At 43.2% G+C, this 17,628-nt stretch overlaps 1 protein-coding gene across 3 annotated transcripts in view; it reads right to left on the bottom strand.

Annotated features, from left to right (window-relative positions):
* trrap (transformation/transcription domain-associated protein) overlaps window positions 1-17,628 on the bottom strand; it is a 102,782-nt gene that overhangs the window by 47,732 nt on the left and 37,422 nt on the right. For all 3 annotated transcript variants that reach the window (XM_050059277.1, XM_050059275.1, XM_050059276.1), the window contains 11 exons: window positions 17,027-17,293; window positions 16,730-16,936; window positions 12,970-13,128; window positions 12,447-12,599; window positions 10,399-10,509; window positions 9,375-9,521; window positions 7,053-7,266; window positions 6,200-6,328; window positions 5,169-5,318; window positions 2,754-2,953; window positions 2,157-2,278 (listed from right to left, as the gene is read on the bottom strand). In XM_050059277.1, coding sequence (XP_049915234.1) covers window positions 2,157-2,278; window positions 2,754-2,953; window positions 5,169-5,318; window positions 6,200-6,328; window positions 7,053-7,266; window positions 9,375-9,521; window positions 10,399-10,509; window positions 12,447-12,599; window positions 12,970-13,128; window positions 16,730-16,936; window positions 17,027-17,293 — 1,859 coding nt within the window. The remainder of the gene's footprint in view (window positions 1-2,156; window positions 2,279-2,753; window positions 2,954-5,168; window positions 5,319-6,199; window positions 6,329-7,052; window positions 7,267-9,374; window positions 9,522-10,398; window positions 10,510-12,446; window positions 12,600-12,969; window positions 13,129-16,729; window positions 16,937-17,026; window positions 17,294-17,628) is intronic.

The following is a 17,628-nucleotide window of genomic DNA, read 5'->3' as shown; positions in this document are numbered from 1 at the left end:
TGCCAGATCAACATTGGCTGGTGGACTATCCATAATAACTACCTGCATGCAATTTTGGTGATGAATAAATGATATTATACTAAGCGTATTTGCCCAAATTAATGAATAAAAAGTACTTTGCAGCTGTTTGTGTTGTGGTGCGCTGCTCTGCTCATATTAAACCTATTATTTTCATGACACAACTCATCTATTTGTCTATTACCTATCATCATAAGGAAAAACAAACTATACTGCCATCAAAAAAACTTCTTCATCATGCTTTTTATAAAACAGCTCTAAGAGCTCTGTAGTAATGCCACCTAATATCAATCATGTGTACAAAAGGCTGCACTTTGTGTTTCTTCAAGGCAATGCATAATGGTATATAGTGCTTAGTTTGTGACCTTAGCTTGTACACTACTTTTCACAATGTATGTGGGATACTTTGAGTCCACAATATAGGGTATAATAATTCTCACTACACATTCTAACAGCACGACAAAATGGCAAACTCCCTCTAGAGTAGACTTAATAATGCAGTGCAGTGATACTTAACTTACGACCTGTGGGCCAAATCTGGCCCGTGATAGTGTGCCGGGGGGCCCGCTGACCATTTTCTAATTCACAATGAAAACAAATTGATCCACACTGGGGTATTTTTTATGTACTTTAAATGTAAATAAAATGCCAGAGTGCATAAATAAAAGAATCAAATGAAGCTTGTTAAATCAAAAAAGTGCCTGCTGTGTCAGGATTTGCCTCTTGACAAAGATGAGTGAGAACAGCAAATATCAAAAGGTTAAAAACAAGAAATTCATTTATTATATACACTGATAAATATTATAAGTGTTTGTTTATGAACTGCCCTCTGGTGTCCTGACATTTTGCAAAAGTGGCCCCCGGGCAAAGCCAGTTGTCTTTCCTCCATGAAGTGAGTAGTGAGTAGTTTCCGACACAGCCACAATGACACATACTACTGAACAGCAGGATACAGTCTTGCTTGGGATTAAAGAGCTTTTCGCAAATATGGCAACCAGGTAAGATTTCGAACATGTTTAAAGCACAAAAAGCTAACTCATAGCAACATTCAAAAACAAGGTACATGCATGTAAACAGCCGTGTCATGTAATACTGAGGATCACTCAAGTGTGAGGAGATGGCACTTAACACTGAATATTCAGTGAAATTAAGCATCTTTGATGTGGATACTTCACTGTTAGTAAAGCACCAACCAGCATGCATTAAACGCTTAAATACCAAATGTCATCATTTCTACATCATCCTGCCGCACTAAATGGGCCTCATGGGTATGATTCACATAACAGAAGGAGACAAGGAAGGTGGGATAAAAGCAACAACAAAGGCAAGGCTGCCACAGCTGCATATTGCCCCTATTTGCGCCATTCTCTTAATTACACATTGTTCTGGCACAGCTGCTTTATCCCTCCATTATCATTACTTGCTGTCCATCATGGCTTTACTGCTCATTTTAAATCTTTTGACATGAAGAGCAGATGGGGTGAAGGGATGCAGGGTACATTTGGCTGATTAAATGTGTGTGTGTGTGTGTGTGTGTGTGTGTGTGTGTGTGTGTGTGTGTGTGTGTGTGTGTGTGTGTGTGTGTGTGTGTGTGTGTGCGTGTGTAAAACAGAAAGAAAAAGAGAGCCATGGTTTGATGAATAGCGGGCACTAGGACAGTCTCTCCCCTCTGGCCCCCACCTGCTGGGTGTCCTGTCAGGATGTTGGCTGAGTCCTGACACGACTGTAGCCCCGTGAAAGACCCTGGCACGTTATCTATCTCTATCACTACCTGCTGTCTTTCTGACCCCTTCTGCACAATGCCACAATCATATTCTCCACCTATTTTCTATTTACTGCTTCAATTAATTTCTCTGCTTTTATGTCCCACCAACTGACTCTAAGCATTGCCATCTATCTACCATGATCTATCTTTCCCTATCCTTATTTTGAACTTAAAGCAAAAGATAAATGGTACACTGCTCATGCTTCAAAACCCCTCCTCCTCATCTCCATTTTCTGTTGCTCCTTGACCCAACCTCCTGCGTCTTTTCGCGCCTCAACCTCCCGACCTTCATTCCTCCTGTTAAGATGGATGCAAGGGCGGAGTGGCGTCAGAGGCACGGCCATTTGGCCATGTGATGAATGGTAGTAATTACCTGTAGACGTAATTAACGAGGTCCAGGAACTGGGCGTTTAACTCAAGTTCATCGGGGAAACGCTTCTCTATGTAGGTCATCATCTTCACCAGCAAGATGGACTTCTCGCGTAGGTTGGGCATCTGGAGGGAGGGAGGGAGGGGGGAAAGAGCGATGTCAGTTACAAAGGAGACATAGAGGAAAAGGGCATTATGAAAATTGAAGTGAAAGAGGACAGGTAGAGGGGAGAAAATTTTAAAAAGACAAATCTATTCAGTTTTGATCCTGTAAGTGCATCTCTGTGTCCAGCTCAGCCCTTTACTATGTGCTGTCCTACAGCTTTAAAGAAAATAAAGACCAAAGACACCTCAGTGGGTATTATGCTAATATCAACTGGGCTTAGAAATTGTGCTTTGCTTGTTGTTTGTCGAAAGGTTTCACGCCTTTTAAAAATGCACTTTGCTGATTCAGTTCTCTGATTCACACCTGTTATTATCAAAGAAATAATGCGATGATCTGCTGAATCACACATTTTTATTTGTTTGTGCACATTATATTTCTCTAACTTTCAGAGTCTAACATTCTGAACTGTCTTGCTGAGCAAAGCCTCCTTCTTACCTGATTTGCAGCCATTGGGGAATTGTTTTTCACCCACTCTTCGACAATTTTGACAACAGCACGGAGGATCTTGGGGTCAGGTGACTTCTCAATCAGCGAGGTGAGGATGACCTGGATGAAGCTCTTCCTCATTTCCATGCTCATGACAGACAGTCGAGTCTTCACCAGGTCAAGACTCAGCATTACCAGCTCACTGGTCACTATGAGAGCAGAGAGGATAACGGTCAGAAGCAGGACTGAGACAAACAAGCTACCAATATACAGAGTCGAAAAATGTTAGCAATTTTAGTATTAAAGGTACAGAGGGTAACTACAGTAGTACAAGTAAGATAATCTCTTAAAAAATGGTCCCCTGCCTCCTCAGAGTGCTCCTAATGGTGTTTTCAAGAATCGCTGAAACAAATTATGATTAAAATTATGATTCTGCATGAATGAACTTTAAGATGAGATGCGTCTATGTTCAATATCTGCTAACAACCACTGCACAGACTTTTTTGTATTCTCACATCTAAGAGCTGTAACAGAAAGTCTCACCTTTTTTCTCAAGAGTCAGGCTGACCTTGAGCACATTTGTGCACACATCACCAATTCAGCATTTGCTATGTGAGTCATGCACTTCTACATATATTTAATTTTTTTTTTTTTTTTTTTACAGTGATAGCTTTCAAATGCAATTTAACAGTTTCAATACAATCTGGACGGACTTTAAGATTATTAGATTAGCGAGACATGGGCGATCTTCAGAGGCAAGGGCCTTGCTGGTCAGATAGCCTTTGGTCTTAGTGGCTATAACTGCGCCTAGTGGAGGGTAAATGTCTCTGTTTCCCGATATAGTCATTAGGAGGCAATTTAAAGCACTGATAGCATCGTACAGCCATTACCTCCCATCTGAGAAGTAGCAACAGGAATTATGTACTGCCTGACTTCTATAAATCTGGTGAAGCCAAGCTCAGAGAAGACAGCGAGCAGGGAGCCTCGGTGAATGCTGTAATAGTCATGAGAAAAGGTAAACAACCTAAAGCACTTAAACAACAACACTTGTGAGGCTCCTCTCTTTACCCTTGCTGCCTGACATACAAGGCAAGCTGTCATGAAGCCCCGTGTCAAACAGTGTCTACCCTTTTAAACCCACAGCAAAACAGCACAAGGTGACCATCTGTTTGCTTTATGCGGAGAGAGACACGAAGACAATACAGGGTGGGAACCAGAGCTGAGGAACATTCCCTGTGAAACCAGACTATCTGCAGAGTGGATCTCCTCTGACCACAACAGCTATTGAGAACACAGCTGGGGTCATTGATGTAGAACTTCTGATACTTGTCTTTGTATGGAGCCAGGCACTGCTGAGATACCTGAGATGTCTGAGCTCTGAGTCTGAGGAAGGTCACCACATGAGTGTGCATGTGTGTTTTGTACAACTGACCTCACACACAGACAACCCCTTGTTGGATCAGGGTTGGGGAAAGTACACACACCGGCATTCCTGATAATGTCAGCCGGCTGTAACCGCAGAATAAGTTCAACTGAAATGGTAATAGATGTCTGGTGCACAGTCTGGTGGATCTCATGGTGTCTCAGGTGCTGTGAACTCAAGAACTGGGTTGAATAGATGAGCCACATAGGAAGATTTAGATTAGACAGGGAGTCATAAGAATTAATTTTCTTTCAGTTGTCGACTACATAGCAACTTGTTTTTAAGTGTATTTATATTAAAGGTGAGTGATTGTTTTGATTTTCATATTGTCCAACGGTCATTATTCAGGATCACCTGTAGGGGGTAATGGGAGTAGGAGGGCAAGGGGGAGTTACATACAATTACATTTTTTTTCCTTAATAATAACAGTCTTAGTAGTAGTAAAAGTATATTCATTTGTTTCTATCTAATTATTTATTTTGTTCAGCATTTTTTAAATTATTATTATTAATGTTAGAATTTCATTTGGATTAAAAGAGTTTCAAAATAATCACACTTTTGAGCTTACTGCAAGCAACACAGTTAAAGTTGCGTGAATAAGCATTTATAAAGAGAGTGAACATTTCATAAAAAATAATTACAATTTTTTTAAAAATCTATTTATTACCAGTGTCTCCTCAATTCAAACAACAGCTCCCTTTCAAAAGTCTATGTGCCTGTGCTTTGTGCAACAAAATCACAATATTATGTTCCATTTGACGTTATTAGCTAACAATATCACAATCCAAATCATATCCATAATGTTAACTTTTCATGACAAAGAAAAAACAACTGTCAGTCATTTTTTTCCATTTTCAATATACAATCCGATTACAAATTGGCACAAGCCTTATTTGTATGTGATAACTCATGTTGTTATATAAGGTATACTGTCTATGTGTGTATCTGTTTGGCTGTGCCTGGCTTCCTCATATTTTTCCACCTAATTCATGTCCATGTACCTGTGCTGGTTTCTGTGACCCCTGGGTTGGCTTGCTGGGGGCTCAGGTGTTCCCGCACCATCTTCTGTAGTGAGCGCATGAACACAGAGATGAGGCGGTCGATGTAGCTGGCATTGTAACTGCAGGCTGACTTCAGGATCATCAGTGTTCCTGGAAGACAAATGAAGGGGAAGAGAGGAGGATGAGGGAAGAGAGTGGAAAAAATAAATAAATGGGAAATACAACAATATGACAAGAAGCTCAACCTCTGTGGGGCAAAGTAACAGACACACACCTGCAGCCTGCTTGTGTTCATTCACACAGCATGACAAGGACTTTTTTTTTGAGGAAATCTAACAAAAGTTTGTCACAGAGGCAGGGAAAGGTATGAGTAATGTCCCTCTCTGTTGCTGCTCCCTGGAGGGGAGACAAATGTTAAAATGTCATCCCCCATCACATCAGCGCTGCCTCTCTGTGACAGCAGGATACCAAATGCTTTTTATTGACCACAACTGCCATTTTGGGAAACCGTATAAAATAGCATTACCTTTAGACTGCTCTCCAATAGTCATTTGTCACCTTGAGGGCCCTTTATTTGGAAAGCTACTGCATATTTCAAATAAGAGAAAGAAAAATCGCATAACTGTCTCCTTGGAATAAGCTTTAATGTAAGCCTTTTCCATAAATACTCTCTGACATCTGGGAGGGTAACAGTAATGTTCGTACGGGGAGGGTGGCCGAAAGCAGCAATCCTTCCCGAGACAACCTTTCCCAAACCGCTGGACTGTGGCCTCAGTTTAAACAGACCAGATGTTAGCCCAAGTGGCAGGGCTCATCGGCTTGCATTTTAACGACCCACTCACTGGCTTAATTGCTAAAAGTGACTGAGGTGGCTTGGTTTTGTGGGGATAGAGTGGGAGCGTGAAAAATATTTAAAACAAAAGACAGGGTTTATAAGCAACAAAGTGAGAGTAACAGAGCACAAGGGGGCAGAGAGAGAAACCCGCCCGAGAAAAAGAAAATAGGGAGAGATAGAAAGCCGAAGGTCTTACCGAAGAGCTGTGTGGGGTTGGTGTTGCTTGTGGCTTTTTCATAGTTGGTAAGTCCCTCATAAATGACCTTGCCCACAGCAGCATACAGACACTCCAATTCCTCATACTTAGATGCCACTGATGATGTGCCTGGAGGGAGAGAGCAGTGTTTGCTTCAAACAAAGAAAAGCTGAGAATCTAAATCAATGCCTTGCTTTAAGCTCACCGCGTGACAAAAGCAAACTTAAGAATTTAAGAATCAATCAACAAAGCAATGGTCCAAATATTTTTGGCACATTTTCAATGTGCACAGAAGGGAGGGAAGAATATCTTACACAACTCAGACATGCAATGCTTTCTTAAGTTTATGAGTTTAGCTGACCTGTTCCAGTTAGAATTTAGGCATTAAAGGAATAGTTTGGAGCTTTTGAAGAGGATTTGTTTCAGGTACATTACCTACAGTAGATGTCAGTCACATCCCTAGTTTGGAGAAGCAGTCAGGAGTACTGCCACTTAAGTTTAACATTGCACTGCTCTGGACAGGGGCAGCAGCAAAACGAATTTTAGCCACCTCATAATATCAAGATCAGTTTAGGGGAACGCTTTAATTTGGTGGCTTTGAAGACATTACAGATGGGGAACTGAAACCATTAACGCCTTCCCCATTGGGAAGGTGGCTAAAATACTTTTTGCTGCCGCCCCTGTCCACATCAATACATTACTCAGCTCCTGCGGTGTTACTCCCGCCTGCTTCTCTAAACTGGGGGCATGCAGACCAACATCTACAGCAGGTAATACACCGACTATGGATAAGTACCTCATACAACTCTATTTCAAAAGATCAAAACTATCCCTTCACGCAGTGGCAACTTACTAGGCTCAGTGGGGAAGATGCTCATTAGGCGAGAAAGGAGGGAGTGGACAGCCCGCAGGACTTTGGTGTTGCCGCAGGTCATGCATGCGGCGATGCCCCGCTGGAGGGGTTTAAAATGGGCCAGGATGGCTGGGGACTGCAGCACTGTCAATAGGAAGCAGAGAATCTCCAGTCCAGTGCAGATGTTGGAGATGTTAGCCTGTGCTGGCTGCTCCTGAGGACACAGAGAAGTACAGTGACACCAGGAGGTCAGTAGATGAAAACAAGTGTAAACCAAGTAGATATGTGCAAGCGTCAAAGAAAAATATCCATGCTTATCTTTTTAGACATAAGTATATAAACCTGAAACAAAGCAAGAAAAACTATTGTGCAATTTCAGTAGACTGATTTTTTTATTCCATACAAATTCAAGGCAACTCAGGAATCAATAATCTACACACAGAGGTATTTCTCACACAAAAGAACCGAGGCAATGTGATGGCTGCTAAACTAAAGATCAATGGCCAACATCGGGTCCTAATTTTGTCTAAATTGCAATCAAGGTTTACAACGATGGCAGGGCCAAGAGGATAATCTGGGCCAGATCCATAGCACTAATCTTGCCTAATGAACAAGGTGACTCTTGTGATAAGGCTCCTGGTAGATATTAGGGTAGTATTGATTTGGCACTGTATTAACAGAATGGGACCTTGTCTCTGGAGCCATGCAGATAGGGCATATGCATGTATGTGCATGAGTGTGTGACCGTGTGCATGGTTTGTGTGTGTGTGTGTGTGTGTGTGTCCCCTGCCCCTCCTCATTTGCCCTCTCACGCCACTCTTCCTGACTCTTAATCACTGCCATGCCAGTACAATGAGATGATAAAAGGTAATCCGATTTAGAGCATTGTTCATTAGTCTGAGTAAGATGGCTAGGCAGGTAGAGCATGCTCCCAAGGGTAAAGGGCCCGTGTATGTGCATCTGCATAAGACCTACAGAAAGCCTTGTTTGTCAGACCATCCCCATGGGATCTGGAAGGGCTGATTGTGTGTGTGTGTGTGTGTGTGTGTGTGTGTAAGGCACAGAGAAAGGCGCGGCCGATGCAGTGATCCCCAAAAGGGAACAAGGGAAGTACGTGACAATTGCCGGCGCATGGCGATAACCTTGTCTGAACAGTGGCGCTGAATCAGACCAGAGAGATGAGTAGAGAAGGAGAGGAGCAACGGATAAAAAGAGGGAGAAAGAAGAGAGGCTGCGATAAGAGGCTGAAAGGAAAAGAAGAGATGAGAGGAGGAAGTGGTGGCAAGAGACAGAGGGGAAAAAGGCGAGGAGAGCTGCAGAGAAGCACAGTGGGACGATCCAGAAAGCAAGGATGAGGAGTTTAGGATGGAGAGGGGTGGGGGTTGAACGAAGAAGGCATAGGCCAACCCGGATAGACTCCTGTTATCGCACTACTGTCATTATTTTGTCATTATGGCGGCTGCCGCCTCACTTCATGTATTACTGATAACAGACAAAGGACTTGGAGACGTTAGAGCAAACACTAAGACAGAGCTTAAGCAGAGACAGGGAAACTTCTGCAGTCTCTGGGAAAGCGAACAGCAGAGACACATTAGTTATCCTTTACTGTTTGTTGATTATTGCTCCAGGCTGTAACAACAAGCCTGAATATTTCAAATTTTATTCAGACTTGTTTGCCTAAAACACTTTTGATGACATGGACTTGAGCGAGCAACTTCAAATAATCTGACACGCTCACATTCACAAATACTGTCTGTTGAACTTATTTGACTTATGTGCAAAATAGAAAAAAAACCATAAGCCAGACACTTTTAGAAAGTTAATATTCATCAATTGAAAATCCAAAGAAAAGCCATTTGAGGTCTGGACACAGTGACTGACACGTGATCTCTGGAAAATGCAGCAGCAACAACAGCTTAGCACCAAAAAATGTCATCAACACAAGCATGAACCTGGCCTTAGAAATCATAAAGGCAGCCTTATAAGGTGTATAATGCAGGACACAACAATGCCTGATTGCCCAGGACAAGCCATTTCACTTCCTTCTCATTTCTGTTGAGAGGTGCACTTTTGCAGTACTGATAAGGCACTTGCAAGAAAATGGCGGCAGGTAAAGACAAAGTTTATGAGCTGAACTCCAAGGAAACATTTCAATTATCCTGGAAAACAAGAGTTTGGTTGGGTAGCGGTAACTGCTAATAAATGATACAATTTGTATAGGGGCAAGTAAAAATTGACTTTGGGCCAGCAGACTTTTGATCTACTTGAAACATTAATGTTGAACCCTGTAATGACTGACTGACACTCTGAAGGCCATCTTACCACTGTCATAAGCAGCTTGTCAAACCACTGTAGCTTGAGCTCAGCGCGAGGCCACATGTCAGGCCTGAGGGCAGACTTCATGAGGCTAACACAGCGACGGGACAGCAGCTCCCCCGGAGACCCGGTCACATTGGTGCTGTCGTTCACCTAGACAGGAGGAGGAAGAAGGTTGGTATCATTATCATTATCATTATCAGTGACAATGGGTCTTCATCTTCAATATCACAATGATGTCCTGACGAGGTGAGTAATCACACAGGGCAAGACGGGACAAGGACTGTCACCATGTTTAATAATTTCATGCATGCAGGTAGAGTTCAACAGTGGCACAGCCAGGAAGGAGACTGTCCTTCAATCCGGAAGCCATGCAGAAGCCCTCATGTTGACAGGCATCCACCCTGGACAATGAATCCCTATCAGCTCTAGGTGTGGCGTTCTTTGGTTGATGTTAATCCCCGAAGGCCAGTAAAATGATACAATTTTTCTACAGGGATCAATTTAGTATCACAATACGCCTTTATCGAGTAGAATACAAAGAGAAGATTATGTTTCTTAAGACTGTTCAGTGAACAGTGAGTGATCCCCAGCGGTTATACAGAGGGCCATATTCAACAGAGATGGTTGGATGAACAGTGAGAATGGAGCTTGGCCCAAAAAGAAAGTAGGAAGAGTCAAGGTGAGTGAATTCTCAACAGTCTATTTCAAGCCTGTAACCAAGGTCATCACTGCCACTAGACCAAGGGACAGCTGTGTGAGGAGACACATAAAGGACTGTGTGTGTATGTGTGTGTGTCTGTGTGTAGAGATGTGTTCAGGACAGCCACCAGGTGTGTCCTACCTTCACCACAAAGGGGTTAGGACAGTTGTGTCCTACCTGGCAGGCACTATGGATGGCAGAACTGTACCTGGTGTGTGTGTGTGTGTGTGTGTGTGTGTGTGTGTGTGTGTGTGTGTGTGTGAGAGAGCGAGAAAGAGAGATGGAGTGTGGTGTGAGTGTGTGTGGTGGTCATGGTGGGGGTATTACCTGGCATGCAATCCTGATGAGGAAGTTGACCACAGTGTCCGTATGTTGTTTCTCGACAGGCTTGGTGAGCATGGTCTCTGTACCTGGCATGGACTGGCTGCGGCCAAACACCTACAAACACACGTACAGACATTATAATTTTTAATATTTCAGATCTTTTTTGGTTTGAGTACAGAGAAGAAACTATTAAGAAACTAAACAGCCTTCATAATAAAACTCTGTGACAGCAGTGCAAACGCTGCACAGAGTCCAAGTTAGTTAGGAGGGAATATCAAAGAGCCGGCACAAAGTCAGGTTTTTGTCTGCACTGCTTTTAGTGAAGAGGAGGCAGCAACTACTATTTTCTGAAAATGATCCTGGCAACTTTCTGAGCAATTAACATTTCCTCGTCTCAAGCAGAAACAAATGCTGCTATTGCATTTTTCTCCTGACATCAAGTAAAAGAGGCTGAAAATTATACACCGTCATTAAGACTGTAACCACTACGACTTGTGCTGGTGCTTACAGAAAGTACAGTAGCTTACATTAGTATTAAAAGTGATTTTTAACACATGATAGATAAATCAAAAAAGAAATATGTAATTATATATGTTTGAAATATGGAGGCAAAATACTTAATACAGAAATTCATTCAAGAGAAACGTCATTGTACAAGAGGAGGGCAAAAAATAAACAACTTTATATGTATCAGAGATTGACCGTAGTGTAATTCAGTAACTTAGATTCTGATTTTGAACAAGCACTTCTTGCAACAAAGGCATCTCATCCAGTTTGGAGGCTGCAAAAACAACCGATCGCAGTGGGATTCAAGATGAAACAGATGTGAGGGAAAATGGATTAAGGCAACAACAACTGTGCTGTCACCTCCTGTTGGCAATTTCTGTCTCAGACAGATGTAAAAATGGCTGCTTGATCAAAGTATCTTTCCAAGTGTTCTCCAATCAAGTGTGGAACAGAGGGACAGCCAGCAAGAATTTTGAAGGCATAAGGATAGAGTTGTTAATTTTGGCGTGGAGCTTGGATTCTCTGCCCAGACCTGATTGGATTTGGGCCAAAACTGACCTGACAGGTTTCTGAAAATTACCCCGGGCTTGAATTCGGTTTTTTTCCCCCCAATGCAGACCTTATAGCAGGGGTCGCGTTAACCGGTCATTGACCGTTTTTTTACAACAATGACCGGAAAATCTGAAGGTCGTCGGTCATTTTGACCGGTTGCAATTACCACCGCTGCCCACTTGGCGGCAGAGTGCACAGTCAGTGGTTTAAGTGGCTGCCGTTTTCACACTGCAGAGAAAAAGTCATTCATCTGCTTCATGTAGCGCTGTTGACATAACGCCCTGGACACACCGGACGTGGAGCTGAAGCGCAGCGCCCAGCAGCGAAGGCAGTTTTCAATCGGCGCCCATGTTAACCTATTTGACTGTCCACACAGGCTGCTGAGCAGAGCGGAGTGCCCGTGGAGGCAGCGCTTCAGTTCGGCGTCTGGCCTATTTTTCATGCGAGCCGCGAGCGCTTCTGTCAAGCTGGATAGAGNGTTCATGTCCTTATTAATGCACACTTTATAACTTGCTTGTTGGATTTATTAAAAAAGAACGAATGAAAACTAAATGTCTTTGAATATCTTTATTATCATTTAAAAACGAAAATTAAAATGACCGGTAAAAATAGATTATGACCGGACTTTTATGACCCTGTCGGTCAAAATGACCGGCGACGAAAAAGTCTAGCGTAACGTCTGCCTTATAGTCTGTCTGAAGTCATGAATAATGTATGGACTGTGTTAGCATCAACCCATCCCTATCTATACATCTATATATCTATATCTATATATTTATGATGATGATTTGAGCCTGTAATAAATGTTTTAATATTAATTGACTTTTTCTTTTTCTTTTTTTTTACAGTGGAAATTCAGGCTGAAAGGTCGAGCTTCGTAACAGATAATTAACCACTGTATTGCCAATTCCAGGCTGAAGCGACTGGCCACAGGGACCTGTCACTCACAGCCACGTTCTACTGGCAACTGATTGATGGTGGATTGATCTCACCGTGGAGGCAGCCCCAGTTGCTGTGCGGAATCTCTTGACGTCTTGTCCGGCAGCAGCAGCAGCAGCTGCAGCAGCTTCCAGTGACAGTCCTCTTTTCACAGCACCCCCACTTGTCCCTTCACCGCCAGCCCCTACTTCAGCTTCGGACTCCGGCTGCCACACCAAAGAAAGGGACAGGAGGGGAGAGAAGACCAGTCCCTCAGTTAGCATAATTACAGTTTACAGAATGAAACGTGTGTATTATCAAGGTTTCTAACTACAGCATTATGAGCCATGAGTATTTGTGGAATATGACTAAGAAAACACTTTTATCTCTATGATTAATGGCCTTTTCTTGTGAAATAATAAGCATCTCCAGTCTGCAGTGATGCATTAGCAAGGTTTAAAATAAAGCATTGTGCAAAGTGAGGGACATATTATGGCACAGTAATGACAACAAGGCACCTGACATGGACTGAAATGTATGTTCCTAAACCTGGATTTTTGTTGTGATTGTGTTATTTATGGCAATCCAAGAACACACCTGCTGGTCTTTGATCCTCTGTAACTCCCATTTGATGACGACCTCGGCCAGGTCCACAGCCAGTTTCCTCTGCTCTATGGTCACACTGGGGGTGAAGCCCAGACGCTGCATTGCACTGATCATGTGCTGCACCAGGTGGTGGCGCACAGGGTAGTACACCTGGAAAGACGCAAGTAAAAATTTAGGGAATAATATTCCAAAAGAAACAGAAGAAGTACATATATAGGAGCAATGACAGACAGATAGATAGACTTCTAAATAAAATGCCACTGTAGCTTGGGGCCTGTTTTGCATGCACAACTTGAGCCTCCACTCTGCAAAAACCAGATGTAGAATCCAAATTTGGTAGAGTGGGGAAAGAGTGATACATTTTGCAAGATTATAAGCTTACAAACAATCTTGTTTTGCATGAGAGGAAAAACATCCACTTTGTCACACAAATACACTCCTCCTTCCCGCCTGCATGCCTATCAGAGGGTGAGCCCAAACACATACTGACACACATGAATCTCAGTAGGGCTAAAAAGGGACGGACCCAACCAATAGTGAGTATCTGCTGATATAAAGTCCCAATCTGATACTTCAATTTTCCTAATTATACAAAGTGCACACTTCAAGTACTTTATAGTTATTAAAATCAATCCAATGTATATATTGGACAACTAGTAGTTCTGCAATGCATTAAGAGAAAATTGCCTGCATCCAAGCTGTTTCTTAGTAGTTTTTTTTTATTCATTTATTTTAGAAAACAAAGTACAAAATAGCAAATCCTCTCTTTTTTTGTCTTTGGCCTTGTCAATGTCTCGAGAGAATTTCTCTCCACTGCTTGTTGCATCAGTGTGGCCTTTGCTCGTTACCTCTAAGAAATGGTATTTCGTTTTTATATATGTTGTTACTGTTTTCCGTGTTCATTTTCATTATCTGTACATCTTTTCCATAGATTACATTAAAAAAAAATACTCTTCCAGGCTTTTGCTTAGCTGCGCATGAAAGCTCCGGGAGTAAAAACACCTGCGTGACAGCTGAGGTGACACAAAGGATCAGATCAGGCTCTTTATAGTTCAATAAGCTGAACCCAAATGCCTTGATCAGCCCCAGCACTGTTTTTCATATTAATTTACACTTTCGATTTCGACATGCTAGTCTGGTTCTCAGATCATCCACGACAGACAAGAAGAACTTCTGCCTTCCCTTAGCTTCAGGTTAAATTGACTGTCTTGCCAGTATTATCACATATAAATGAGACTGGCTTCCATTGCCTTAGCAACCATCCAAAAGCAATTACAAGAGTGAGTTATTGTGCGATTCTTCTCCGAGAACCAAACTTAAGGTTTCCCAAGCAGGCTGTTTGTCTAAATGGCTAAAAATCAGAGGTTTCCAGGCAACCGAGAGCCTTGTGAACTGCCTACAATGCTGCCTCGCATCAGCGCCACCTCACTCAAACAGATCCGGTCAGCCTGCCCACAATCATGACCATGAATGCTAACGAAAATAAAAAGAGACTCAAAGGCAACAACATTTATTTATGGTGAAAGTGAGATTTTTTTTTGTACACTGCTGATATTTTGCTCTAGATTTTGGGCAATAAAACATGCAAAGTTTAACAGGGTGCTCAATCACTTTGAGACACTGAGTCAGAAGAGGCAAACTCTGAAGTCGTATTCCCACTTAGTCTCAAGGACATGATGACACACACTTAGCCCCGAGAATTCACACTCTCAAGCGTCACACTCAAGAGTCACTTAGCTTCATCGCAAACTGAACTGGGACTCTCAAACATGCAGACAAAAGAGCAAGAGATGAGATGTCTATCTGAGGGCTGTTGCCAGTGTCAAAGAATATTAAAGCTTCTCACTTTGAGGGTAATTATAGTCGATAGAGCAGGGCTTCACAGCCCCTTAATGACAGAGTGGCTAAGCCCTGTCCATCACGTGTGCACGCAGACAAACATGCACACAATCTCTCCATTTCTTTATCAAACAGACACATACACACACGCACAAAGTCTCTCATCTGTCTGTCATTATCTTCTCCCCAGCGTAATTATGCTGATGTGATTACATTAGATTAGTCATCTGGCCCAGTGAGAGCAGCCTGTCAGTGAGATAGAGAGGGGAGCTGAGGAAAATGTCAGTCTTTTGCTAAGAGACTGCCGCTCTCTGACTGGCGAGGCAGCAAACATCAGCTGAAGGAGTGAGAGGGCAGAAAGTGTCGCTGAAGTTTAAGGAGGAAGGCGAACATAAAGGCCAATGATCCTTTGCTGGTGTTGACTTGTGAACAGACTAGGCGCTCTCTGACTCTGCTGATCATCTCTGAGAAGGGTGTGCCTGGGACTGTGTCTGCATTAAGGCGATTAAAGGCAGCAGGCGGTTACCATTAGCTCCGCTGCCCAGTGATGAATGATGCAGCTTTTGACTAGGAGGCAACAGGGCACAAAGCTGTTGTCGTGTCTGCTGTCAATATGAAACTCAAATTCAGTGAACCAACTAGTAGGCTTGGGTGGTATCATGGTATTACGGTGTGCCAGGGTATTCGTTAATTCTGACCAGCAGCTCAGCTTTTACTGTCGGGTACCAAACTCAGTACTGACCAAATTATATTGCTACTACTGAGTACCATTTCACATTAAACGTTGATACTTGAGAGTGCATCTGGTTGGGAAGCACCCCGGAGCCTGGAGGACAGCCACAGAGCTCTGAAGCTCGATGTAGCCAACTGGTTCAACTTCAGACAGGAGGTGGAAGCACTCTGAAGCCTGGAGACGGCCTCAGGGTACCATGGCTGCTACATCAGCTTCCCAGCGAGCTAAAACTATCACTGCAGAGCTGATCTGCATCAACAGTTTTGGCGTCTGGTCTATTTTCTTTCCTATACTATTTTAGTAACAGCCCAGTATCACTGCTAGGCACACACACACAGACAGACAGAGGCAGAAGATTAGCTCTATGTGTGATTAGAAAAGAACAGAGGACCAGGATTGCATTTTAGTCTATTATGTCACCCCCTGCAGCTTATTCAAACATTACATTTTTGTTATTATAGAGACAGTGATGCACCATAGCAGGGTGCCTTTGGTTACCAGTACAGAATCATATCGGAGCCAGTGCTGGTTTTGGTTCAAATGTTAATGTGAAATGTCAAGGTAAGGTATGAATGTATGAAGAAAATACTGCTTAAGCCTGCCAACTAGTATCATAAAAACTATTAACTGGGTCATACAAGATAATCCAACTTTTAATGATGATGCTCCATTCCCATTAGGACTGGTTAAGAGGCATCATTTAATTCAGGGCACTCAGATAATCAGTAAAAATAGCTTCTCAACTGTTTTCCCCCCATGTGGCTCACTGCAGTTGCCGAAGCCACACTGAGCAGAGAGATGGCAGCAGCAACAAATGGCTGTGGATTTGCAGTGACAGTTGCCCTCTTACTCCATGTCATGGAATCTTACCTCAGTTAACCACACAATGTAAAGTATAAGATAATCATATTCTATACTAATATAGTAATTAATTTGTAGTGTGTTCAAAATTGGGATGAACAACACAACATGAATTACCCCAAAGTGTTCAGACTAGTCCCTTATGAGTATTGTATATTACTGGGACAGAAAACAGATTTGTTTTGACTGTTCTGTCTGCCCCACCCAGTCCAGATGAATACGCCAGCAACCAAAACATTCAATAGTTATGGGCCCACAGAAGGTGGTGCACTATTGATAAACCGTAATGTCTGTGTGTGTTCTTATACATCTGCTCACCCTGAAGTGCTGCACAATGAGATGCAGTATGTGGACCAGCTGCGGTACAGTGTGTCCCTCCTCCACAATGATTTTGCGAGTCCAGTGGGTCAACATCTGGTGGCCATCCTCCATGCGGGCAGGCACAGCTGGGGTCAGGATGGCCATGGCTTGCCGTACGATGGCCCGGGCCTCCATGGTGTGGGCCTTCAGCAGGCTGTGGAAGACCTGTACAGAGGAAAGGTAAGGTACTTTTTATCATCTATTTTGTATACATCTGGTAACATACACTTCTTCTCTCTTTGTATTCCTCCTCACCTGCAGCACAATCTTCTTGTGAATGGCGAACTTTGCGATGATGTGAGCCAGAAGTAAGTGGCCGCTGTATTTACAGGCAGGGTCCACGCAGGCTTTGGGCAGCAGGCACGGCCAGGCGAAGGTCATGAGGCGCCGCAGCTTGCTGTTGCGTGACTTGTTGTTGTCATGAATGTGGTGGGGTGCGTGCTCCACCAGGAGAGTGGAGAACTGCAGCAGGCAGATTCGCAGCGAGTCCAGCAGGTCAGCCTGCTTCTCTGGGTCCAGGACCTTGGAGAGGGATGAGAGAGATGTGAGGTTAAAGACTGTTGAGTGACGGGGAAATGGGTACAGTTTTTGCTGCCCATAGCACAGAGTAAGCACACTTAGGGCCCTATTTAGATGGTCTAAAACGCAAAGCGCCAGGCATGCAGCGCATGGGCGTGTCCCAGTCACTTGCTAGTTAGACAGCGCGTTTTCAGACTGTGCGCCATGGCAGAGAGTCTAAAAGGGTTGGACTTACTCTGTGAATTAGTCATGGGTGTGTTTTGGGCGTATCATTCCATAAGCCAATCAGAGTGTCACCTCTCATTCCCTTTAAAAGAGGTGCGATTGGAGCGCATGGC

Source organism: Epinephelus moara, chromosome 13 (genome assembly GCF_006386435.1).
Source record: "Epinephelus moara isolate mb chromosome 13, YSFRI_EMoa_1.0, whole genome shotgun sequence".
In the NCBI taxonomy this organism is placed as follows: domain Eukaryota; kingdom Metazoa; phylum Chordata; class Actinopteri; order Perciformes; family Serranidae; genus Epinephelus; species Epinephelus moara.
The sequence above is the reverse complement of the archived record's forward strand: the minus strand, read 5'-3'. Positions and strand labels throughout refer to the sequence as shown.